We start from the raw sequence: 26,698 nt of genomic DNA, 5'->3' as shown, positions 1-26,698 counted from the left end.
AAATGTGACCCCAGTAGACCCGAATGAAATTGGGTTATATTAACCAAAATGTGAAAAGGGGTCTAAATGGGGCTGGAAGGGGATTAAAATTTAAAGGAGCGGGTGTTTAGCAATTCTCTGTTACATCAAGCTAAAAAATTTGCACCAGCCTTTTAATCGTCATGTGTTGCCGTCCATGATGAAGTTTTGAATGCTTGCCATGGTGAGTCTACTGTCGTGAGAAAGAATCACTTCAAAACTTGGTGTTCAGGAATTTTCTTTTACATCAACTTCAAAATTTTACGCCAGCCGTTACACTGTCAATACGTTGCTGTCCGTCGTTAAGAAATGCCAGCCATGGTGACTCTACTAACCTCAGATTCTATCCCTTCAAACTTTGGTTTCCAATATTTTATTATTTTTATTCAGCTCGCAAGTTCGTCTGTCCCTTTTAAATGTTAGTGTTTTGCTGTCTGCCTTGAAGCAGACCTTTCCGTTGTCACTGCCTGATATTTATGATTAATCTTTCAAAATATTTTATTTCTCAACTTACTCAAGATCTTTTGTTGTTTATAAATGGGGGAGATATAGATAAAGATAGAGAGTAAGAGAAAGCGAGGGAGAGTCCGAGAGAAAAGAAAAGTAAGAGAGTGGGAAAGTGAGAGAGAAAGGAGAGACAAACAAAGAGGGAGAATCATCATCATCATCATCATCGTTTATCGTCCGTTTTCCATGCTAGCACGGGTTGGACAGTTTGACCGGGGTCTGGGAAGGTGGATGCCCTTCCTAACGCCAACCACTCTATGAGAGTAGTAGGTGCCTTTTTCGTGCCGCCGGCACAGGTGCCAGGGGGCTGGCAGCGGCCACGATCGGTTGGTGCTTTTTAGGTGCCATCGGAACAGAAGCCAGTCAAGGCGGCGCTGCAATCGGCCACATTCAGATGGTGCTTTTTACGTGCTGAAAAGAAGCAACAGAAAGTAACAACCACACTCTTACCCGCGCGTAGAGCGGGTCACCTTAAGCTAGTATATATATATATATATATATATATTACTACTATATATATATATATATATATATATATATATATATATATATATATATATATATATATATATATATATATATATATATATATATATATATATATATATATATATATGTGTGTGTGTGTGTGTGTGTGTGTGTATGTGTATGTGTTCATTCCTACCACTGCTTGTCAACCGATGTTGGTGTGTTTACAGCACGAGTGAGCAATAGATTAAATACCAGGCTTTATAGAAAAACGGTAACTATTGAGGTCGATCGTCCAAGTAGAAGTCTTCGAGCATTGCCCCAGCATGGCCACAGTCTAATGACTGAAACCAGTAAAAGATAAAAGATAAAGGATATTTACGATTATGGGGAAATGCTTATTTATGACGGGTGCATAGTCTCAAACAAAATTATATCGAGCAACGCCTCCTTTTTATAAAACGCAGACACCATGAAATTGTATGGATTCACACAGCAACAAGTTCTGAATGCTTCTTTCATATAACATTTCAATGTTTGTATTGTTAAAGCTGTTACTCACAATGCCATCTGTGGCAACCAAAGCGAAAATAATAACTTTTAGGTTATTGAGGAATATTCAATATTCAAGATTTGAAGAGGTTAACTGTACTTCTTTCCATGAACAACTTCAATATTTTTCATGATTATGACAGCTTTATACATATGCCCTCTCTCTCTCTCTTTCACACACACATGATATGTAAACATGCACACATATATATGTAAATATACGTACACATATTTATATGTACTAGCAGGCATACCCGCCGTTGCTCGAGATTAAGTAACACAATTGGCGAGTCACGATATCTTCCAATCGTGATATTTCACATTTGTTTTGTGGTAATTTCTCTTCTGTACCTGAAGATTTGCATACCTTTTCCCCTCTTGCTCTTGTCATCAACAATCGCCCACACCACTGCATGCAACAAGAATATTAATGCTTAAATTACACTCACCCCAACAGGGGCAACAGTTTTAACACGTTCGAAAGTTGATGGGTTAAAGCGAGAACAACTGATGTGTTATCAAACTACCACTGAAACCTTCTTTTTGGGTGCCGAAAACCATCATTCCCAAGTTCCTTCTCATGTCCCTTTCTCAGTTTTCAGAGTTTGCACTGTCAGTGTAGGCACATTGAAAAGTAGATCTAGCGAGATTGTTGAGATGCTTGAACGGGGTCGTGTCGATTTAAGCTGCTGCATCCAAGAGTTAAGGTGGGGAGGGGCTTCAGCCAGATTCCCCACAAGGAAGACACCTAGATATAAAATCTTCTGGGAAGGCAACAGTGACGGGATAGGGAATGTGGGCATACTTCTTGCTGAGAAATGGGTGGATAAGGTCAGAGTGTGCAACAGAGTGATTATACTCAGCTTACTCCTGCAGAATAGCTTATGCCCCACAAGCAGACCTACCAAATGAACAGAAGGACCATTTTTATTATATTCTTCTGCAGGTTACCTCAAAGACAAGTGACAATGATCGCATCTTTGTGGCTGGGGATTTCAATGGGCATGACCAGTATCATTCATGGTGTCCATGGGGGCCATGGAATTGGCCCTCGAAACGAAGAGGTTACAAGCCTACTGCAGTTCTGTGAAGCGAATAACCTATGGATTTACAGCACCAGCTTCAGGAAGCCAGACAGTTACCTGATAACCTATCAATCAGGTAACTGTGCTAGCCAGATTGATTACATTCTCACCAAGCAGCGGAATGCATGGCTGCTCTTAAATACAAAGACCCTCCCTGGTTAAGAATGTACACCCCCCCATCAGCATAGACTAGTCATTAGTGATTTTAGACTCCAAACCAGAAGGTTGCCAAGAAGCAGACGAATCTGGAAACGAAGGATTTGGAAGTTTAAAAACCCTTCATATGGTCAGAGATTTAGGGAGATTCTAATTGAGAAATTTGATGAGAGGGAGGAGGGGCTACAAACTTGTGACAGAGAGGGCAGCGCAGAATTCCTGCGGGACATCCTGCTGAGTTCCACAGACCAAATCTGCGGCTGGTGCAAAGTCCCTTCCAGACCTAGGGTAACATGGTGGTGGAACGATGCAGTAGACAGGGCCATTAGAGCAAACAAACAGGTCTGGAAGAGGGGTGGCAGGAAGCTGTATCAGATAGCTAGAAGGGAAACTAGGGGCAGGTGTATCTAGCCAAGGGAGAAGCGGAAAAGAGGTCTGCATATACTCAACGACGCGAGGACCGAAGAACTGAAGTGTTTCGGATTGCAAGACTGTGTGAGGGAAAATCGTGATGTCATAGGAGAGAAATGTGTCCGCATGGATGATGGTGCATTTGCATTTATCGATTCTGCAAAGAAAGAGGCTTGGAAATGCCATTATGAAAAACTGCTGATGAACGTGGAGAATGAATGGAAATATGAGGGTCTGCCAAATGATGACCCAACTGAGGAACCAGCTACCCTAATCGACAGTTCCTTGGTAGATAAAGCAATTAAGGATATGAAGATAGGGAAAGCCCCCAGCTCATCAGGAATTACTGCTGAGATGTTTAAAATATCTGGTGGTGTGGGTTATGATCTACTCACCCGTATTATAAATCAGGTGGTTCACGAAGGTGTCATACCAAATGACTGGTGTAACTGCACCATAGTCAACTGCTACAAAGGTAATGGTGAGCCTTAGATAGCAATAATTACAGACATATCAAATTGTTAGATCAGGTGATGAAACTTACGGAGAGAGTCATAGTCCAACTGATTAGGGAGAGAGCTTAGATGAGATGCAGTTTGGTTTTGTGCCAGGTAGAAGCACCACTGACGCTATATTTCTGATAAGGCAGCTGTAGGAGAAAATACCTAGTCAAAGATACACCTCTGTACTTGGCCTTTGTTGACTTGGAGAAAGCCTTTGAGACGGTCCTCCGACCCCTTATCTGGTGGTTAATGTGGAAACTAAAAGATGCACGATCATAAAAAGCAAGAGACAGCTTAAATCTATGAAAAGTCTCCTAACACAAGCCCGAATACACTCTTCAACACAGAAGCCGACAGTAAAAAAATGTGTAAGACCCAATTGCGGGATATGCGATTATCTAATTGAGGGATCAGAGTTCTCCTTCAAACAGGGACAACGGTTTACAGAGAAAAGCAACTTCACATGTGCTTCGGAGAACCTGATATACACACTAACCTGCTCTGGGTGTCAAGAGCAGTACATAGGCCAAACAAAAAATAGTTTGCGTAAAAGAATGGCCCTGCACAGATCCCAGATAAAAATTCCCCAAAACAGAAAAATAGCTTTCAGCCAACACATAGATACTTGCGCCAACAACAAAACACCAGGCTTCAGGATTTTCCCCCTCTACCAATTTAGGGACGATACAACCTCGAGACAACGAATAAGTAAAGAAACTCTCTTTATTACAAAATACAGGCCACTTCTTAACGGGTCTACGATAAACGATTAATACACCTCAGCTTTAGAATAACAGAAATACACACGCAAATATTACATTCCAAAGAATCCATTACAAATCAGCCCCAATCACAGCTATAATCCATAACGTGCCAACTTCAAGTCATACAACACCTCACTACTTCCACTCATTCATATTCTCCCTTCTCTTTTTTCTTCTTCTTCCTCTTCTTCTTCATCATTATCATTATCATCATCATCATTATCATCATCATCGTCGTCATCATCATCACCATCATCATCATCTTCTTCTTCTCCTTCTCCTTCTTCTTCTTCTTCTTCTTCTTCTTCTTCTTCACCATCATCATCATCATCAACATCGTCATCTTCTACTTCTTTCTTCTTCTGCACCACCTTCTACCTCTTAACTTTATCACTAATGCTTTTTAGTATAACACCCACGCAAATTCCATAAACAAACCTTTCAATAGAAATATTCTCCTGAATTGAACTGCAACTGCTAGCCGTCGCTGACCATTCAAAATACGACAATCAAAGCACTCCCAAATTTTCCCACCCCCTCTCCTCATCAACTTTCTTCTTCTTCTACCCGACCTTGAACACACAAGTGCAAACAAGGGAGACAGAGAAAGGCAGAATGCCACTTATATTTGAACACTATACAAATATTCCTTTAAAAAACTTTTCTTTTAATTTTTCTAAATTTAATTATTTAATCGTTACAGTTGAAAAGGTCTCAAAATGACCGAAACCGGTACTGAAATGTTCTTTATAAAATTATTTTAGCATTTTCTATTTTGACTTGTATATATATATATATATATATATATATATATATATATATATATATATATATATATATATAATAGATACATCTGTGCGTGTATGGATAGATAGATAGATAGATAGATAGATAGATAGATAGATTGATAGGTGGAGAGTAAGACAGTTTGGTAGGTAGATAGAATGATAAACAGATTAGCTTGTATGTGACTTGTGACTTTCAAAAGAACCTTACCTCAGTGGTGATTGAGTTGTGCGTATTGGTTTTATCATACACCCAAGAGTTGCACTTCTGTGTCGTTCGATTTCCATTTTCTGTGGTATTGGAATATATCAAACATTTATCATAAACCACCTCCCCTTCATCCTCACTCTTTGGAATATATTCGTTGATCAGTTCTTCATGGATTTCACTTTGGATTTTATACGTGTCGTTGTCGTAACCAGGAATAGCACACCTAGGAAAATATACAAAATATGTTTCTTTGATCTTTCATTTAAATTAAAATTACATCTTCTGTAGCGTTACCCTTCCCCACTTCTTACTTTCTTTTTCTTTTTCTGTTTCTTTGTATTCAAATGTCATAATTTAGACACAAGTTTGTTTATCTGGATAAGAAGTTTACTTCTCAACCATTTCGACTTAGGTTCAGTCCTACTTAGCAGCACCTTGGCCAAGTGCTTTCTACTAGGGCCACATGGCTGACCAAAGCTTTGTGAATGAATTTGGTGGATGGAAACTGAAAGAAGCCCATCATATATATATGTATGCAGGTGTGTGAATATGTGTGTATCTCTATATATATAAAACTGAGAATGTGTGTCTGTCTATCTGTCTGTCTGTGTGTTTCCCTAAAACTTGAGAACTACACAACCAATTTCATTCAAATTTTACACATGCCTTACTTAGGGTCCATGTAGTTTCATGGGCAAAAAATGTTCAAATTCTTGCCTTGGGCGAGCCCATAGCAATATCATATCTTCTCCATTATTTCAGTATTACGTGTTAAAAGTGAAACAAAAACATTTCTCTATTTTATGTCAGATACTTTCACTTTAACAATAAAAATTAGAGATAATAATAACAACTGAATTATATGTAGTAAGTAATAATTAAAATCAAACTAAAGTATAATATAATAATTAAATCGTAACATAACAATTAAAAGTAAAAATAGCAATTAGTATAAAATTGCATCAATGACTTGAACTTAAATAAGTTGTTTCACATGAATGGGAATAAATAAAAATAAAATTTAAGTGCAGAAATGGAATAGTCCAGATGGAGCTGTGCACATACCCTTTGCCATGGCTTTTACATTAGATTACCTGCTAATTAGCTAGCATTAAGTATCTATATGAAGTTTGGCTGTATGTAATGTCTGTTTTTCTCGAACAGCCGCTTCTACTGAGTACTGCTGTTGGTTTATTTCTGATCTATAAAAGACTATAGCTTCAACTGAGTACTGCTTTTTGATTCACCGTAAGGTTTGTTGTTATTATTATTACTGTTTAACTATTGTTATCACGTTTGTTGGTTCCTCGCAAGGGAAGCGTTGTTGTGTTGTATTTATTAAATAATTGTAAACCGTAACCCTACCCCTTTCGGAGAAGAGCTTTGGTTATTGTTTAAAAATTGAATTGTGTCCATGTTTGGGGAAATTGACAATATTTTCACCGTTTATACGGAAGCATTTTTGTTAAAATGTCTTCGATAGAAGAAAGTCCAAAAATGAATTTCGCTGCAGACGTCGGCGGGCGCGAACTCATTAAAATTACATTGGAAGAAATACAAACCTATTTCGGATTGATCACCGACAAAGACGGTGAATCTAGGATAACACCACCAAACGAAATAAAAAATTAAATTAAAGGAAAGACTATTGTCTATAAAGTATACAATGTAGGGAAAAAAGATTTGAACACCTGGAGGAAAGTACCATTGAAAAGTGTCTTGGTGCGACTATGAAAGATATCAAGTATCTAACCAGAAGCGGTAAATTCGCCACAATAGAAGCAAGGTTCGAGTCAACGGAGCGTGCAAGAGAGTACTCGACTCGAACCTTGCAAAATGGAATTATTTTATTGTTACCTTTATATCTGGGACGTATGACGTCCCGGATAAAAATTAAAAATCCCCCCTCCCACCAGAAGTAGAGGTAGGCTGGATTGTAGCTACACTTCTATACAAGAGGGAGGACAAGATACAATTGATCGAAATTGCAAGAGACGGGCCTACAATCCCAGTCTGTTAATCCTAGTATATATATATCATCTATGTGTTCATGTGTGTGTATTTGTGTGTGTATATATGTATATATAATTGAATTAATTTGGGGTCAACAAGAAATAGTACGGTTGGACATTTATTTTCAATCACTACAAGGAGCATAGACAGCTGCCAATCTGAAGGACTTACCGCTGCTGTGCTTCACGTGAAAGACGACCAACCTGCCCTCTGGGTCTACAAGGACAGTTCTTACCTCTAATTCCAGATTTTTCCTGAGTGGAACTGCAACTCACCCCTCCAGGTTGTCTTGGAGAAATAAACACCTCGTAGCCATTTAGGGGAGTGGTGGTGAAAAAGTCTGCAGTTCCCTCAGTCTGATTTCAGTAGTAACTACTAAATATAATCTAAGCAACCTGAGGTCATCAAGGAGGAAGTTTTGCTTTCCATTCGTCCCCAGCCTGCGTACATTTATGCAACCTATGTTGAACAAGAGCATAAAGTTGTCTTACCTTTTTCTGCCTATTTTTTGTGTGTGGGGGGTGACAGTAGTCCATTTATTGTCTTCTTTGGGTAGTTATTGTATTTCATTCTCTGTTGCCATTCTTGTAATTGGTTTCGTTGAAACCTTTGGGGCTGGTGGCTGGGTTTCAGGTGTTTTTTCATCTGGTTTTCCCGTATTTTCAGTGTTTTTTTTACAATGCTGTTGGTTTGGTGGTCGGTATAGGCACCGATGGTGGAGGGTATTCGGATCTTATGTGGCCCTTTTAGCCACACTTATAGCACCTGGGCTTTCGCCCCTCCACTATTACCCTTAAATTAGTTTCATCCCCGATTACTATAGTATCGGGGATCTCGTCCAAATCGGCAGGGGCTGCTTAGGTTAACATTTCTAATCCCTGTCCCTGCCAATTTTGTTGGTGGAATTTGTGACCCGGAAGATCGTTATTTGGTACCCCAAGTCCAATGTCAATGCCGGGCATAAGCTAAGCAACATCCACATCTGGTGGTATTTCTTTTACCTTCACGACTTGAGCGGGGAGGTGGAATGCTGCTTGGCCTTTTCTTCCATGGCGAATTTTACTTCTACAGAGGCGAACTTTTTTCCCCTGGTGATGTCCTTCCATATAAGCTGCAGGTACTTTTCTATTGCCTCCTTCCAGGCCATATTGATTTTTAAAAACTTTTTACAATATACGTTTTAAAAAACACAGTTCCCCTCTATGGGTCACATCTTCTGCCGGAGTAACTTTCACATTCTGGAATAGGCCCTTATATTTATTCAGTTCATTCCTACCGTCTTCTTTAGTTATACTAGCTGCCGTGATTGAGTTTTGTGACATTTTTGGTTGCGTGTTCGAAACATTTTTTCAGGATTGAATGCTTTTTCCAATAAGGCGTCAGCTAACGAATCTTCCTCCTTCAAAGAGGTCAAGCTTTCAAAACTAGTTGCCATTATTATTTAAAATTTCTCCCATCCAATGAAGGGGTGGAAACGTAACAAATCTGCTACGACGCAGATAAAATGTCAAGGATGTAATGAAGATTACATAGGTCAAACAAAGCTTACTATAAGAAATAGACTGACCATTCACCGATAAGAAATACGGGACCCCAGTACTAGACAGATCCCACGGAGTGGTCACATAGACAGATGTGCAAAAAGTCTCTCAAATTCCCACTCAACCTATGTTCGGCGAATACCACAGTTGAAGCACTGATAAACAAAGAGAATACTTTCATACAAAAGTACAAACCAAGAATGAACAGACTTTAACAGAGTACACACACAACTATTCACACACAAAACTCATTCTTCCATTTATGAGGAAACTAAACAGCTAACAACCTACATTTTAGCCATTGGACTATATACAAACGACTACTGTCCACTCTCACACCAGACAGATTAAATTTGGAGTACTTTGATTGTAACTAAACAGGTTCAATCAACCGTGTCAGCCTTCTTTTTAGTCGTAAAATATACTGTCACGTGACACTAACGTACAGACGTAGCTGGAACCGTACAAAAGGTTATAAACTTAATCATGTCTTCGTACCTGTCCATGCTATATTGTTAGAATTATCCTGCGTTTGAGAATAAAATTATTTCCTTATCTGTATCTTTCAATATACATAATAATAAATGATAGAGATAGAATGTATGATGGACTTCATTGGTCACAACGATCATTTAGACCCATCTTGCATCGATCCCTCATGGTGGGGGTGGGGAGGTAGTGTGCAACTGACTGTGGTGCATACCTTTGTGTAGAAGTGTCTCGTCAGGGGATTTTTCAAAGGGTCTCTTGTTAAATTAACCCTTTTTTGCTCAGTTATAATAAAACAATCTAGTAGTGACCGTATGTTTTACGCCTTGGGCAGGAATGGCGTGGGGCAGATTCCATTGCAATATTATATGTGTGTGTGTGTGTTTGCACATATATATATATATATATATATATATATATATATATATATATATATATATATATTTATATACACACATTTACATGTATTTCTTTATGATATTGTCATCAATCAAAATAAATTCTAAAGAACAAATCCAGAAGAGAGAGCATACATTCTTAAAAATTACTAATGTACCAAAATACCTTCTGCTATCCATCCATCCATCCATCCATTCATTCTGCTTGTTGACTTGCTATTGGAGGTGTGACCACATTTGAGACTCTTTGCTTTTTAATTAATAGAACTACCCTGTCGTTCACTTTAACTACATTTGGTGCTCATTATTTTACAGAATGCAACAATTATGGCTGTGTGGTTAAGAAAATAACTTGGCAATCACCAGACTTCAGGTTTAGTCCCACTGTGTAACACTTTGATGAAGCCTATCATTTGTGCGTGTGTGTGTCTGTGTGCATGCGTTTGTGTCTGTCAATCACCACTGCTTGACAACCAGTGTTGGTTTGTTTAGACTCGTGTAACCTAGCAGTTTGGCAATAAAAACACGGATAGAGTATATACGAAGAATTAGGATTTATTTGTTCAACTAAACCCCTTAAGGTGCTGAACCGCTAAGCTACAGGGATGTAAACATGCAAGCACAAGTAGTAAGTAGTCTAGTGGCTGTGGCACACAAACACAGACACACAGATATGCATATGCATATATATATATATATATATATATATATAAAGTAACGAAAGCAGCTTTAAGCAATATATAACCAAACAGGATTCTGGAGTGAAGGATGAGGGTACCCTTGATTAAATCAATGACACTACATCCTTAGTAACATATTGATTGATGTCTGAAGGAGTTTTTAAAAAGGGAGACAAAAGAGAGGGCTCTAATTATAGAGGGATCGCTTTGTTGAGCCTCCCTCTTCAAGTCTATAACTAGGTGTCTGGGAAGGAGATTTAGGAAGTTGCTTCTGATGGGACCCTATGGGGGATGTACCTGAGGACTCTGCGCCCATGATCCTTCCAGGAATTATGGGTAGAGAATATGCAGGGATGATATCAAAAGGTTGATAAAATCAAGTGTATAGTAAACCCATGGTAGGGGCGGAAAGTGAGAAATATTTTTGACCCCCAAACAACAAAAGAAAATTGTTTCAAGGAATTTGTGGTTGAAGCGCTACCATTTTAACGACCCACCTGGAATAAATAATAATACGAAGAAATCATTATTATAAACTTACCTGTAATCTAAGTCAGGTACAATAAATATCATGCTTCCAATTTGTAAACCATCCATAATGGTTGAAGAGAATAGAAAAGCTAACATCAGTTTCTGATAAAGTCCACATCCTCCAATTGTGCCAATCACTTCTTCGTAGTCCATGGTGAACAAACCTCTCAGAACAAATGTGTCGTCTGCTTCAAGCAAGTTCTAAATGTGTCTGCCTCTATTTCCTCCTTTCGTGCATACATAATATATGTATCAGGTGTGAAAATGAGAATACCTGTGGGAGTGTAAGTGGAGGTATGGGAGAAAGAGGGAGGAATGTGAGTGAAAGGATTGAATTTGGGATTGGGTGTTGTATGGGAGTGAGAGAGGGAAGGGAAAGACAAAGACTGTATTTGTGTGTTTGTGGTGTGTGGTGTGGGTGTATAAATGTATATGTACTTACATTTCATTTGTAATATTTTTTTATTTAATGGACCTGTTCCAGTATGTATGTATATGTATCTATGGATATGTGTCTATATATATGTATCTGTATATGTGTCTATGTATATGTGTCTATATATATGCATTTAAATACATAGACATAACAGAAGTGTATAAACGCCCATGTAATCATTAAAATTGGAAATACATTAAATTAAACTCTAAGAATATCGGTTCTGGAAGTCCATATCTGCTGTATTTTGTGTCCTTCAGCTTGCTGCCAATTGGTGGTGGTGGCCAGGTTGTAAAAGTTGTGGTATTCTGAAAGCTAAATTCCATGTATAGATTCCAGAGTATAGATGGTGGCAATTGTCATCTGGCCTACCCTGAGGTTCGAACGTCATAATATAAGTGGCAGGATATTGCGAAAGAAGCGTGACTAGAAAGTGTGGAGGGGTGAGTGAGAGGTCAGTGGCGAAAACCTGGGTATATATAGAGTGTGTATATATATAGCTGTGCAACCGGATAGAGCAGTGAGAGAAATAGAGCAGTGAGAACAGGATTGGGAAGTGGAAGTAGGCATACATTAGATTGGTTTGTTGGGGTAGGGGGAATGAAAAGTTTTCTTGTTACATGTGGGTCGGAAGCTAGCGGATAGCAATGATTCAGTGAAACAAGGCGTGCGGGTGGAACACACAGGTCGGGGCAAGTCAATAGCAATGATACAATGAAACAGGGCCAAACGAGGTAATCATAGTGTATGTTACGTTCTAAAAAAGAGATTTGGACGAGCGCCAGTACGGAAACATTTTTATATTTTGATGACGTAGTAGACATGAGTTACACAGTGACGTAAGAGAGGTAACTCTGCAGGGAAACATCACGTACTGTTCATGAATTGGAAATGCGAGGAAGAGGTGTAGTTTGGTTTGCTGTGGTAGAGTGTGCGAGAGTTTTCCTTGTTAAGTGTTGGTGGGACACACAGCACTTCTACAAGTTATTTTTGCTGATGTGGGCGGGTCTTCTCAAGAACTTCATATCACCAGATATCTTGGCCCATTGTCATTTCTTTCGTGAGGCCCAACTTCCTGAGATCAGTCCTCACCACTTTATTTTGGGTGTCCCTCTTCCACAGGTACCATCCACATTCAGTGATCCACACTTTTTTTTATGCAGCTGTCCACATTCATACACATCACATGTCCAAACCAACGTAGTCTACTCTCTTGCTACATTTGATTCCTCTTATGACCAACTACCATCCCAATACATTTGCACTTCATTGTATATGCGCACTGATGCTGCACATCCATCGGAGCATACTACCTTCATTTCTTTCTGCATGTCTTCTGCATGTGGTAAATGAATAGATTTAACATAATTTCAGATAGCATAAATTTGAAAATGAAAGGAGACTCTAGCAGAAGGAGTGAGAAAGAATTGGGGAAAGGAAATACTGCAGAAGTATATAAACAATTAAATAAAGCTAGGTTCAGCTACCTGTAGAAAATGAATATGTATATATATATAATATATATATAAATATATATATATATATATATATATATATATATATATATATATATATATATATATATATGTATATATATATATATATATATATATATATATATATATATATATATATATATATATATATATATATATATACATATACATATATATATATATATGTATATATATATATATATATATATATATATATATATATATATATATATATACATACATATACATATATATATATATACATATACATATACATACATACATACACATACATATATAACTGTATATACACACACATGTATGTATATGCATGCATCTTCATCATAATTTAACGTCCGTTGTCCATGCTGACATGGACTGGACGGTTTGACCAGGGCTGATGAACTAGAATGCTGCACCTGTGTCGGTCCTCTACAACCCAGTGATGCTGTGGCTGTTGACTGTTTATTTATAGAGAGTAGCCCTAAAGATGGCAAGGGAAAAAGGAAGACCTTTCTTTGGAGAAGGATAAGGGATGTATGGTGTGACCTTAACAGATAAAAAGGTGATACTGAGATTTTTTAAATGATAAGGGCTGCACAGGGCTGACTTGAAAAGGTAAAAAGGCTGTACAGGGCCTCTTTATATGGCAAAGGCTGCATAGGACTGTTCAGCCAGCAACTTTAATAACATCCTTAGAAGGTAAGCTATGGCCCTAGACAGGGAAGTATAAAGCACTGGACTAGATTCTGTAAAAGACTTAACAGGATTCACAATCCACTGTTGCTTCTTAAGTGAAAATTGTAATTGTGATTCTAGGGTGGAAAATTAAATATAAATTGATATTTATGAATTTAGGTTTATTTTCACTTGTTTCAAAGAAAGCTTTTAAAGTATTTCAAAGAGTTTAAAAAATGAAATAAAATGAAATAAAAGCAAACAAGCAAGCATGCCATCTGGCAGATTAGAATCTGTCGACAGCTTGGTGTTAGAAAGAAAGCTCCAACCTGCTTCCAAATCGATGCTATCTTTGGTGATATTCGGTCTTTTACAAAGGCAACCATTTCATTCCTGGCAACAAGGCATAAAAAAAGCAAAACAACAAAACAAAAAAGTAAAAAATAAGACAAAACAGCAGTTGAGTTGAAATTTCCAAAAGTCAAAACATCAGACCTTGCTTCTTATTAAGGCTTTCTAGGGTTTTAGTCTTTTCTAACTCAATTCTAAGGCCCCTTGATTCCAAACGTTGCTTCCACACCTGAAATTTCTTCTCTAGTTCTTGTAGTGATTCAGCAATAAGTTCAAAGTTATCAGCATAGAGGAGCTTTCACGAACAACACATCTGAAATTCTTCTGTTATGGCCTGGAGGACTATGATGAACAAAAGGGCGCTGAGAATCGATCCTTTGTATACACTCCTACCTGTAAACTGAAGTCACTGTTATACTCGTTGCCAACCTTCATCTTACAATCAGCATCTCTCTACCTGGTATCTACAGCTCTCACCAGCCACTCATTTATCTCTAGCCTTCTGCATTGCTCACAAGATAAGGGAGCAGGGGATCCCGTCAAAGGCTTTCTCCATGTCAATGAAAGCAAAGTACAGAGATTTTTTTTAACAAGTACTTCTCCTGAAGCAGCTTCACCTAAAAGATAGCATCAGTTGTGCATCTTCCTGACACAAAACCAAACTGCATTCCATCAAGACTCTCCCTTTTTAAATTTTGACCCTCTCTGTAACATTCATCACCTGTTCCAGCGATTTGATACCTTTGTAATTATCTCGGTCTAAAGTATCACCTTTACATTTGAAGAGTTGACTATAATGTTGCTACACCAACCATCGGGTGCGTCACCTTCATGGACAACCTGGTTAACTGTATGGGTGACTAGCTCATATCCCCCGCCACCAGTTATTTTATACATCTTAGCTTAATTCCTGATGGGCTGGAGGCTTTCCCTGTGTCATATCCTTACTTTATCTACCAGGCTACTGCCGATTTAGATAGCTAGTCCCTCATTTGGGTCCACATCAGGTAGATTCTCCTTCTGCCATGCTTTCTCTACATTTATCAGCCTTTCATAGTGGCAACTCCAAGCCTCTTTCTTTGCAGAATCTCTAAATGCAAGTGAACTATTATCCATGCAAACACACTTCGATCCTACATCATTATTGTTCTCTGCCATACTCTCATGCAATCCGAAACACCACAAATATCTGGTCTTCATGCTGCAGAACATTAGTAAAGTTCTACCTTTTTGCTTCTGCCCTCTCTAAATATACCTGTCTCCTATCTTTCCTTCTGGCTTCCTGGAATAGTTCTGTGCTTCCACCACTCTTCTAGTCCTTTCAGGCCCGTTCCATTCTCCAATAGCCCTGTCTACTTCCCTGTTCCACCACCATGTCACCTTAGGTGTGGAGAGGACTTTGCACCAGCCACAAATTTGGTCAGTGGCCCCCATTGCGTTGTCTGGTCGGAACCTCCAGTTGTCCTCTATGTTATTCCTATATCACAATCTTCTCCTCCTCCTCCTTCTCCTCCTTGCCAAATGCTTCATTTAGAACCTCTCTAAATCTCTGACTATTCAGAGGATCCTTAAGCTTCCAAATCTTTCTTTTCCAAACTGGTTTGCTTCTAGGTGTCTTTCTACTCTGAACTCTGAAGCCACTATTAACTAACATATGTTGAGGTTAGCACTCTTCACCTGGGAAGGGCTTTGTATTTCTAAGCAACCAGCTTTCCTGCTTTCTGGTGAGAATGTAGTCAACCTTGCTTTGTGTGGCCACCAGATTAATAAGTGAACAGGTGACTGGGTGGTTTCTTGAAGTCGTAACTGAAGATCATAAGGTTGTCTGCATTGTGTACGCTCACATAAATAAACAAACGAATAAATATATACACATATGCAACTGTGCACATGAATATATATATATATATATATACATACATACATACATACATACATACATATACATATAAGCTACTTCTTATGCAACTCATTGGCCTCATGCACCACTGGGTGTGTATCACCTGGTTTGTTACGTTTGGAATGGTATTGATGTTATTCCTTTTGAATCTAGTTGTTGAAATGGAATATTTTAATATCTAAAAAGAAAAAAGAGCAATAAGTCACCTCCGCTACGAATACTGTACACGTTGTGTTCAAAATTGTGAAGTTATGAAGAATTCCATCGATTCTCGTTGGAATTATTGGCCACCAACTGCATTTATTTTCCTGGCGATACTCTTTATTCCTCTTCTTCTTCCTCCTCCTCCTCCTCCTCCCCCTCCTCCTCCCCCTTCATGGCACCAGAGGGTAACTTGCAAGACGAGATCCCACAAGTGAGTGAGGGCATTGTTTTGAGGGATATGAAAGTATGAGTGAAGGGCAGGAGCAAGTGTCTGACTGAAGAGGGGAATATATGGCTTAGCCTTCTGGAAAAACCAGGAGAGACATGAGGTGAAGACACAAGGTGAATACATAGGAAAGACAGACAGACAGAGAGAGAGAGAGAGAGAGAGAGAGAGAGAGAGAGAGAGGAAGAAGAAAGGTGGGTAAATGTGCTAGTACCTAACAATGGAGAAACACCTACAGGCTTGTTTACAAATTTTGAAATTTGATCACTTCTTATTTCGAACTTGACAAAGACAGACGTACTGTTGAAATATCGTTCAACTAATAAAATATCTTACAATCGAATCGCGCTCTTCGTCTTAATAATAATAATAATGATGATGACAATAATAATAATAATAATAATAATAATAATAATAATAATAATAATAATAATAATAATAGGCGGCTGGATGTGTTTCTCGCTGCTCTGACCATTCAGTAGCTGAAAGCCATAGAAACACTAATATGACCCATCGGGACAACGGGGAAAAATAACTCTCAAAGACTGGAATATCTTAGAATATCCTGTGAGTATTTAAAATTCCCTTCAAAATAAGTTAAGAATTTACAAATTTACAAATTTACATATCAACAGTTTTCAAACACACAAACGATCAGCTTTAAAAACTTTAATATCCACAACTGCTGTGAATACTCATCCTTTCCTCTGTAAACATCATTTGTTTTCTAAGAACATTACAATTTTCTTTTTGTGAACATACAAAAGACCATGTTTGGTGAATCTTAAAACATTCAGTGAAAATTTCCTTTGTTCCTGAGTAATCAAAAATGTAAGCATCCTTTCTATTGCAAAAACTCAACTGTTTTCTCTAACTGGACATACAAACGAATATCTCTAAAAAAGTCAATTTCAATCTCTACAATATTACATTTATGTTATCCCTGACTACCCGAAATATGCAAACATAGCTTTTATTGCAATAACAGAAATGCACGTTGAAAAAAAATAATGTTAATAATAGATTCTCTCAGGTCGAACACAACTTTTCTCTTCACAAATAATACAGAACAGAGTAAGTCAGCCCTTCCTTAATTTTTCTTAAGATCAAGGTCACTGTTCGCTGCTGGTAGTAGTAGACATTTGAACTCTTTTTGACCGATCGGACCCATTTTAAAAAAACATTACATGAGCCGCACTTACTACTACTACTACTATACTACTACTACTACTACTACTACTACTACTACTACTACTACTACTACTACTACTACTGCTGCTGCTGCTGCTACTGCTGTCACTACTGCTGCTGCAACCACTGCTGCTGCTGTCACTACTTCTGTTACTACCACTGCTGCTGCAGATGATAAGTGCGGCCCTTGTATGAAGATTAGTGATGAAAATAAATAAATAAAAAATATTTTTAAAAAATGAAAATTTAATAATAATTTAACTTTACTTAAAAAGAAAAGAAAATTTCAAACAGTAATCCGAATCGCTTGTCCAATGGTTATTCTGGAAGCGCGTCTGATAGGAGGCTGTCAGCCTGACAGCGAAAAATTTTCAAATGGCAGAATATCTTCCCCGAATACGAACCTGGAAGGTCACTTAAACGGGATTTGTCTCAAATTAAGCCCCCAGAGTTCACCACCACAACGATCACAAAATCAAAATTATAAAAAACTAAATGGAACCGGGAAGAATATGAAGAAGTAATATATGCTTATTACTTTGCATTAAGTAGGCCAACCCAAGAGAAACAAACAACAACAACAACAACGACATTGGTCGCTGGTAGTAGTAAACACATTGGACCTCTGCTGACCCAAAGGGAGCAAGGATTCTTTTATCTTCTATTGCTGACCTCCTCACCATCTGCCGAATCCATTTATAGACTTGTAGAATTTGATCTATTCACTAAGCTGATACTTTTCCCCCAACTATTTCCTTCAACAAACACATCCTTTTATTCTTTTATTCTTTTATTTGTTTCAGTCAGTTGACTGTGGCCATGCTGGAGCACCGCCTTTTTAGTCGAACAAATTGCCACCGGGACTTATTCTTTGTAAGCCTAGTACTTATTCTATCGGTTTCTTTTGCCGAACCGCTAGGTATCAGGGACATAAACACACCAACATTGGTTGTCAAGTGATGGCAGGGGGACAAACACAGACAGACACACACATATATACGATGGGCTTCTTTCAGTTTCCGTCTACCAAATCCACTTACAAGAATTTAGTCGGACCGAGGCTATAGTAGAAGACATTTGCCCAAGATGCTACGCAGTGGGACTGAACTTGGAACCATGTAGTTGGGGAATAAGCTACTTACCACACAGTCACTAATTTGAAAATAAAGAACATTTAATAAAACCTGTTAATAATAAATGGAAATAGTAATAATGATAACAATAGTAGTGGTGGTAATGGTGGTAATGATAATAATAAAAATAATATTGATATGCTGCGTCTGCTAAAACTACAACTACTACTATTCTGATAGCACAGGAATCTGAGGATCAAATACCACTACTACTACTACTACTACTACTACTCCTACCCATACTACTGTTGCTGTTGCTACCACCACTGCTGCTACTACTCATAGATACAACAATAAAGGCAGTAATTGACAACGGCGAGAGAAGAATGAAGAAGACTGCCCAGCAAAGAGAGCAAAGACAGCAAGTAATACAAGAACATCAACAACACAGGAAGTAACTAAAATCTACCGCCCTCTCAGAACCCGTGGTTAGAGAACATAGCCTAGCTAGCGAATAAAAAACAACATTAAAAGAAATACAAGAAAAAAACCCAGTTATCTTGGCTACAGAAATAAGGACGAAAGCAACAATCTTAGTCTTCATACGCTGAGATGATTACAAGATGATTTCTGCATGACAGAAAGAGTAGTTACATCTCTTTCAAATTACAACTAACATCGCTGAGGAAGACCAGATCAAATTGTGTAATTTTCTATGCGGCTGTCCATGTGAGCAGCACTGGAAATTGGTGCCCCTCCCGCCCTGCATAGGCCTGTGTAACCTCTGAGTCTACTAATAAAACAATCACAAATAGTAAAAAATAAAAACAATATCAGTGATATCAGTGATGATAATGATGATGATGATGATGATGATGATAATAATAATAATAATAATAATAATAATAATAATAATAATAATAATAATAATAATAATAATAATAATAAGAAGAAGAAGAAGAAGAAGAAGAAGAAGAAGAAGAACACCGGGGGACGTTTAAGATGTAAGAACGATAAAACAGAGCTCCGAAATCTATCCATAAACATCGAAAACAAGGACATCGTATGGAGCCAAAGATTTACTAACAAAGGATTGGACTGTACCGAGTAAGTAATACTCATTGAAATTTATTACTATTTTCGAAACGAAATGATGTATTTTGACTCGATATCATCTCCACCTCTAACACAACACATGTAAACATGTGTGGTACATTACGATCCATCAACACCAGATCATCCCCGACCCCAAACACCATGTACAAAGGAACTACGAAGAAATTAAATACCACCGATATTATTCAACCCAAGAATAACAATCGGGAGGTACGTACTTTAAACTTACAATACAAAATGTACGAAAAACTACACGTGCAAAACAATGTGACAACAGAAATGAACGGACCGGTACCCTACGAAAATGACGACCGTCAAAATAATGGGCCAGACGTTGTTCCTCATGTCCCGCAAATAAAACCCAAAAGACATAAATGGACACGTGAGGAATACACTTCTATCCTACACGCATACGTCACGGCAGTGCTCTACCCAAAAAATGAAAACACAACAACACATACATATAAAATATGGAAGGAAAATAACATAAATATAGACTTGGATACAGCAATGAACCCTTATAAACTAGCTAACGTACGAAGATACATTCTCAGAAATATCAGAAATAGAAATAGAACATCTAAAAGAAAAAATACACCAAGAAAATGTAGAGAGAAGCCACACAACAATGCCCAATAATATAAACACTGAAACAGTAAAACACGAAGACAAACGTAACATTAACAACAAACACGATGTAAACAAAAAACAACAAACCCAGACCGTAAGGATGCATAATAATACACAACAAACAGCTAGCCAAAACACGACAAACAAACATATAAATAAGAAAGAAAGCGACACAAATCTAAAACCTGGAAACAACGAAGGGGAGCCTAATGATTATGATAATATAAAAAGTAAAATAATCAAAGAACTGAAAACCACAGAGCTCAAAATGGACCACCGACCATACCTCCCAAAAATCAAAATAGACGAAACAACAACACCAATTATAAACAGTATAAACCTAGCCGTCACGGAACTAATAGCCACTGAAACAAAAAGCGATATCACTGAGCTAAATGACTTAGTATACGCAGCAGCCACTGCAGCCACAATAGAAGCTGGATACTCACTCAAACCCATCCAAACAGGAGTACCACCACCCAAACAAACCCTGTGGATAAATAACATCCAAGACAAAATACAAAAAATGAGAAAAGATCTCTCGATTCTTAATGAAATCAGTAGACAATCAACGCTACTGAGCAAAAAAAGAAAACAAAAATACTCCGCAAATATAACATCACAGAAAAAGATTTACCTGAGATAAAAGAAAAGCTGAAGCAAGATATTCTTGCCAAAGCACAAAGGATCCGCCGGTACGAGAAACGCCAGCGTTTCTTTGAACAAAACAAAAAGTTCAACTCCAACCACAAAAAGTTCTACTAAGAACTTGGCAAAAATAAAATAGAAATCACTGCAGCACCAACGGCAGAAGAAGTGGAAGAATTCTGGAGAGAAATATGGTCGGCGAACGAACAACCAAAAAAAAGGAGTATCAAAACAACAAACTCAGCATCTGAACAACTTTGACCCCCGTAAAACTGAAGAGGTCACCCAGGCACTGCAAAGACTAAGCAACTGGAAGGCACCTGGGCATGACAAGATCCCCAACTTCTGGTTGAAATATCTTACAGGAATGCACAAAAAGCTGGCTGAAAACTTTAACAACATACTAGCAGAGCCAGAGACAATGCCTGAATGGTTCACGAAGGGGAAAACCATCTTAATTCCCAAATCAAATGAGACAGCAAAACCAGAAAACTACAGACCAATGACCTGTCTCCCTACAATGTACAGGGCATTTACTGCAGGGATATCGCAAAGGTTGAACAAGCACCTGGACGAAAACAACCTGTTTCCAGAAGAGCAGAAAGGATGCCGCAAAGGCTCATATGGCTGTAAAGATCAACTAATGATCAATAAAGCCATAACTGAAGACAGCCACAGAAAGAAGAAAGGCCTCATTATGGCCTGGATCGACTACAAAAAGGCGTTTAATAGCATTCCCCCACACATGGATTCTCGAAACACTAGCATGAACAAAGTTGCACCAACAATTATAAAGTACATAGGACACTCTATGAATAAATGGCAAACAGTGTTACAGCTCCAAACAAAAGAGGGACTTGTGAAAACCAAAACCATCCCCATTAGAAGAGAAATATTCCAGGAAGATACGCTCTCTCCACTCCTTTTCTGCTTGGCACTGTCACCTCTATCGGATATGCTAAACAGAACTGGATGCTGATATAAATGTTACAGCAAAAAGATCAGCCACCTTTTATATATGGATGACCTAAAACTATACGCTACAAATGACAAACAGCTGGAAACACTACTAAAGACAGTTAATGGATTTACCAAAGAAATAGATATGAAATTTGGATCAGAGAAATGCGCCAAAGTAACCCTGAAAAGAGGAAAACTAATTAAGAGTAGCAACATCACACTAGATAAAACCAATGAAATAACAGGATTAGACTAAAGCCAAACTTACAAATACTTAGGAATCCATGGACTAAATAAGTCACAACACACACAAATGAAAGAAAAAATAAAAAAAAGAATATTATAGACGAGTTAGATCAATACTGAAAACAGAGCTCAATGCTAAAAACAAGATAATAAGTATCAACACTTTAGCCGTCCCAGTTATAAGTTACAGCTACAATACCCTTAACTGGACACTAAATGAACTATCCAAAATAGATAGGAAAACAAGAAAAATGACAGGATCTAGGATGCATCACCCAAAATCTGACATAGAAAGACTATATATACAACTTATAGATGGTTGTAGAGGCCCTATACAGCAGGGAAAACTACTATAAAATAACCACCATAAGACTGCAAAAATATCTACTTCAGAAGCAAGGAAAACTGATACAAATAGCGGCAAAACACGAGCAAAACAAAAAAAAGTTCTCAGTATTTAAGGAAGCTGACAAATACAAACAAGAAATCATACCACCTAACAAATATGAAGAAGAAGAAGAAGAAGAAGAAGAAGAAGAAGAAGAAGAAGAAGAAGAAGAAGAAGAAGAAGAAGAAGAAGAAGAAGAAGAAGAAGAAGAAGAAGAAGAAGAAGAAGAAGAAGAAGAAGATGACGAAACAACAAAAGCTATAAAACAAATGAAATCCAAACTAAAAGTAGAACAGCAACGAACCATGATAAAACGATGGCAAGAAAAGCCCCTTCATGGCAAATACTGGACTAAACTAAACGCAAAAGAAATAGACAAAGAAAAATCCAAGCAATGGTTGAGAGGCTCAGGACTCAAAGCAGAGACAGAGGGATTTTTAATTGCAGCACAAGACCAAAGCCTCCCCACCAGAAATTACCAAAAACATATAATGAAAAGAAATATAACAAGTAACTGCAGAATATGTGGAGATGGACAAGAAACAATAAATCATATTATCTGTGGCTGCCTAGTCCTGGCTAAGAAGGAATATATTCACAGACACGACAGAGTTGGGACCTATATACACTGGAAACTATCCCAACATTATGGAATAACAACAGAAAAAAGATGGTATAGGCACACACCAGAAAAGGTCACAGAAAACGAGAAAGCAACCGTACTCTGGGATATGCCAATACACACAGATAGAGAAATTAAGGCCAACAGTCCAGATATAGTTGTCAGAGATCATGAAGAAAAAAATGCTTTCTAATTGATGTATCAATACCAGCGGATGACAACATGTCTCTAAAAGAAATGGAGAAACTTTCAAAATACAAAGACCTGGAAATAGAGGTAACCAGAATGTGGAATCTAAAAGCAGAAACAATCCCTATCATAATAGATGCATTAGGCATAATAAAAAATATTCAGACAAATACATAACAAAAACACCAGGACTTATAAACACATATAACATACAGAAAATTGCACTACTGGGCACTGCACACATGCTACGCAGAACATCCACCAGAGTATCACAGCACATACCCAAGGCACACAGAGCTGCGCTCGGTAGTGAAGTGAAAGCACGATATAAAAAAATACTACTGAATAATAATAATAATAATAATAATAATAATAATAATAATAATAATAATAATAATAATAATAATGAAGGGAAGCAGGTGGAATCTCCACATATCCTGATTAATGATACATCCAGTGATGGTGTCAAAAAAACACTGGTAATAATGCAACCTGATAATCGCTACTTCATATGAGTGACAATGAAAAAACAAAATAATTTGAATAACGGTGGTAGTGAAACTGAAGTCATTGATGGTGACAGTGTTGCACCCGGCAGGCTCAGAGATTGTGGTCCCGCTCCAGCCTCTCGATATCCAGAAAAGGACCGCCACACACCTTTCCTGTCATGTCTTTTAACTTGTGATAATTCTCCTTCAACATGAGGTAACACCTTACACTCGATTCTAACCCCTTCACAATCCTTCGTGTCCACCTCTATATCAGAGTTCACTATCTCAAACCCCTTTTTACTGAAACATTTGCACGGTTTTTACTGAAACATTTGCTACTTTCTCTGGGTGGGGTATTGAAAATGTATGGCTCTCGTGTGTTTACCTTATTTGTGTTCATGTCTGATGGGGTAAAGAGAGGGCTGGTGCCTGCAGGGGAGGGGATTTGAGGTGTGGTGCGGGAAGGGTGGAACGGGAATGGGTTGGGGTTCTTCCTCGTTGGTTTACTGCTTTCTTCTTCTCCTATTCTCTTTGTCTACCTCTGTCCATTCTGTTGATTTTTCTTACTGTACTCCTGGTTTTTCGTTTCCATCCTTCTCATTTCTTGGTGTTACGACTGTCGGAGGCACGGTCTTTACTGAATCTTCATTTGGTCCTTCTACAGGGAGGGGGACACTTGGCTCTTATATGTCCCAAATATCCAGAGTTGTAGCAGCTCGGCCACCTGCCTTCCACAGCTCTAAGCTTCACCTCGTCTACCACCGTTATGGTGTTGACCAATTTCTTCCAAGTGCCCTTGAGCAGCCTGGATTATCATTTCCCATGTTTTCCCTACCCAATTCTTCGTTGGTACTTTTGTTACCTGTAGGAGTGTAATCCTTTCCTCGAAGCCCATTAAAATTGCTGCTATTATCCAGTTTATATCCTCCTCCGGTGGTGTTCTTTCCAACCTTACTCTGGATGCATATCTTCCCTGGTACATACGTAGAAGAGCTATCTCGTCTTTCTTCATGGAGGTCGCGGAATGATACCTGGTTATTGCCTCGCTGGTAAACCGTGCCACCGTCGCGAACTTCGATCCTCTGGCATGGTATGAAATGTCTTGCCAGATGGGCCTTAGTTCTTTTTCTATTTGTTCTTTTGTCACAATCTCCACCTTGTTGGATTTTGGGTTATATGTTCTGTATATGATACTTCTTTAGTTGATAACTCCTGTGCTGACGCTGGAGTATGATACCTGCACCTCGTGTCCTTCTCTCTTCAACATTTCTTTGTATTTTTGCATTTCCTTTTCGTTGACGCGGATTTTTTCTTCCTTATCACCAGCTACAGCTGCAAAGTTCATTTTCTTCCTGTCTTCCATTACTTTGTCAATCCTCTCCAGACTTCTCATGTCCTCCTAGGACGAGGTCATAGGGTACGAACTAAAACTCTCATAGTCCATATCAGTACACACAGCGCTTTTCCCTTCAACCGAGAAAAGACGCTAGCCGTATCACCACAAGGAAGCCAAAACGGCGTGTAGAAAACCACACAACAGAATAACGTTACAATTACATGAAACGAGCGAGCAACTTACGCGAACTCGGAACCTTGGTATAACGGCGTCTACGACGTTAACAGGATAATGAGGGCTACCAAAACGCTCTCCCTTACTACTACTACTACTACTACTACTACTACTACTACTACTACTACTACTACTACCACTGAACTCTATTTTTTTATAAGAGTTCGGCTAGAGGTGTCAATGACTGTTGCCACAGCACCACGAAAACAAACAAAAGGAAAAGTGGTCGTGGTGGTGGTGGTGGTGGAGGAGATGTCAATTGAATGAAGGGGCGGTTGGTCGGAGGCTATCGTGACCAAATTTATCACAGCAGGGGTTAACGAAGAAACAGAAAATCTTGATAATGCGCGTCCATTGGGATATTTTGAGATTCTGAGATATGATGGATGTCGTCCGTAAATTGCGATATAAAATCCAGGTGTCGAATCCTCTCCAGCGAGTAGTTGTCCGACTTTGAATGAAGGGCGAACGTTAACAATTTATGGTCAGTGAAGATCACAAAATCTCGCCCCACTAGAAAGTGGTAAAAGTGTTTGACAGCGAGATAAGTGGCGAGGAGTTCTCGTCCAAACGTACTATATCGCGTTCCAGTGAATTTTAAACAGCGTGAGAAGAACGCCAACGGTTGCATTTGTCCATGAACAACTTGTTGCAAAACTACACCTACTGGGAAATCTGAAGCATCAACTGCTAATGCAAGCTTTGCTCCTGGAACAGGATGGGTAAGATGATAGAGAGTTGCAAGCTCTGACTTCACTATATCAAAAACGCGTAACTCTGTCGGAGAAAAGGAAACAACTGCATCGTTCTTCTTTCTATCCTTGAGTAGATTGGTCAGAGGTAATAGTTTCTCCGGACAGTTTGGAATAAATCAGCGATAAAAGGTAATTAGCCCTAGAAAATGGCGGAGCTGTCGCAATGAAGTTGGAGGTGAGCGCTGCAGGAAGTGGACGGATGCCATCACAATCTATGATGGGTCTCAAGAATTCCGAAATATTGGAGCCAAACACGCATTATGCTGGGTTAACTTTGATGTTGTAGGACTGCAGACGCTGAGTTGAGTTAGATGTTGATGAAGAAGATCATCAATAGCACTGACGATGAGGAGGTCGTCCACATACGCGTAAATGAAATCCAAATCACGAACGACTTCATCTATGAACCGCTGAAA

General features: G+C 38.5%; 1 protein-coding gene and 1 long non-coding RNA gene across 3 annotated transcripts in view; one reads left to right on the top strand and one right to left on the bottom strand.

Annotated features, from left to right (window-relative positions):
• The window catches only part of LOC115215458 (organic cation transporter protein-like), a 68,115-nt gene extending 53,881 nt beyond the window's left edge, over nt 1-14,234 (bottom strand). Inside the window, exons 1-3 of one of the 2 annotated variants that reach the window (XM_036506072.1) lie at nt 13,998-14,234; nt 11,123-11,276; nt 5,461-5,683 (exon numbers count right to left, since the gene is read on the bottom strand). In XM_036506072.1, the coding sequence (XP_036361965.1) occupies nt 5,461-5,683; nt 11,123-11,265 (366 nt within the window). In that variant the 5' untranslated portion in view covers nt 11,266-11,276; nt 13,998-14,234. Of the gene's footprint in view, nt 1-5,460; nt 5,684-11,122; nt 11,568-13,997 lie in introns of those variants that run through there. The other variant, XM_036506071.1, reaches the window with a different exon arrangement.
• LOC118764899 lies at nt 330-16,932 on the top strand. Its single transcript, XR_005000735.1, has 3 exons — nt 330-339; nt 2,680-2,682; nt 16,846-16,932. It is a non-coding gene; the product is annotated as an uncharacterized LOC118764899 (long non-coding RNA).
• Nucleotides 16,933-26,698: the final 9,766 nt, after the last annotated feature.

The sequence above is a fragment of the Octopus sinensis genome, linkage group LG9 (assembly GCF_006345805.1).
Source record: "Octopus sinensis linkage group LG9, ASM634580v1, whole genome shotgun sequence".
NCBI lineage: Eukaryota > Metazoa > Mollusca > Cephalopoda > Octopoda > Octopodidae > Octopus > Octopus sinensis.
Note: the sequence above shows the minus strand (reverse complement) of the source record. Positions and strands in the feature narration are given on the sequence as shown.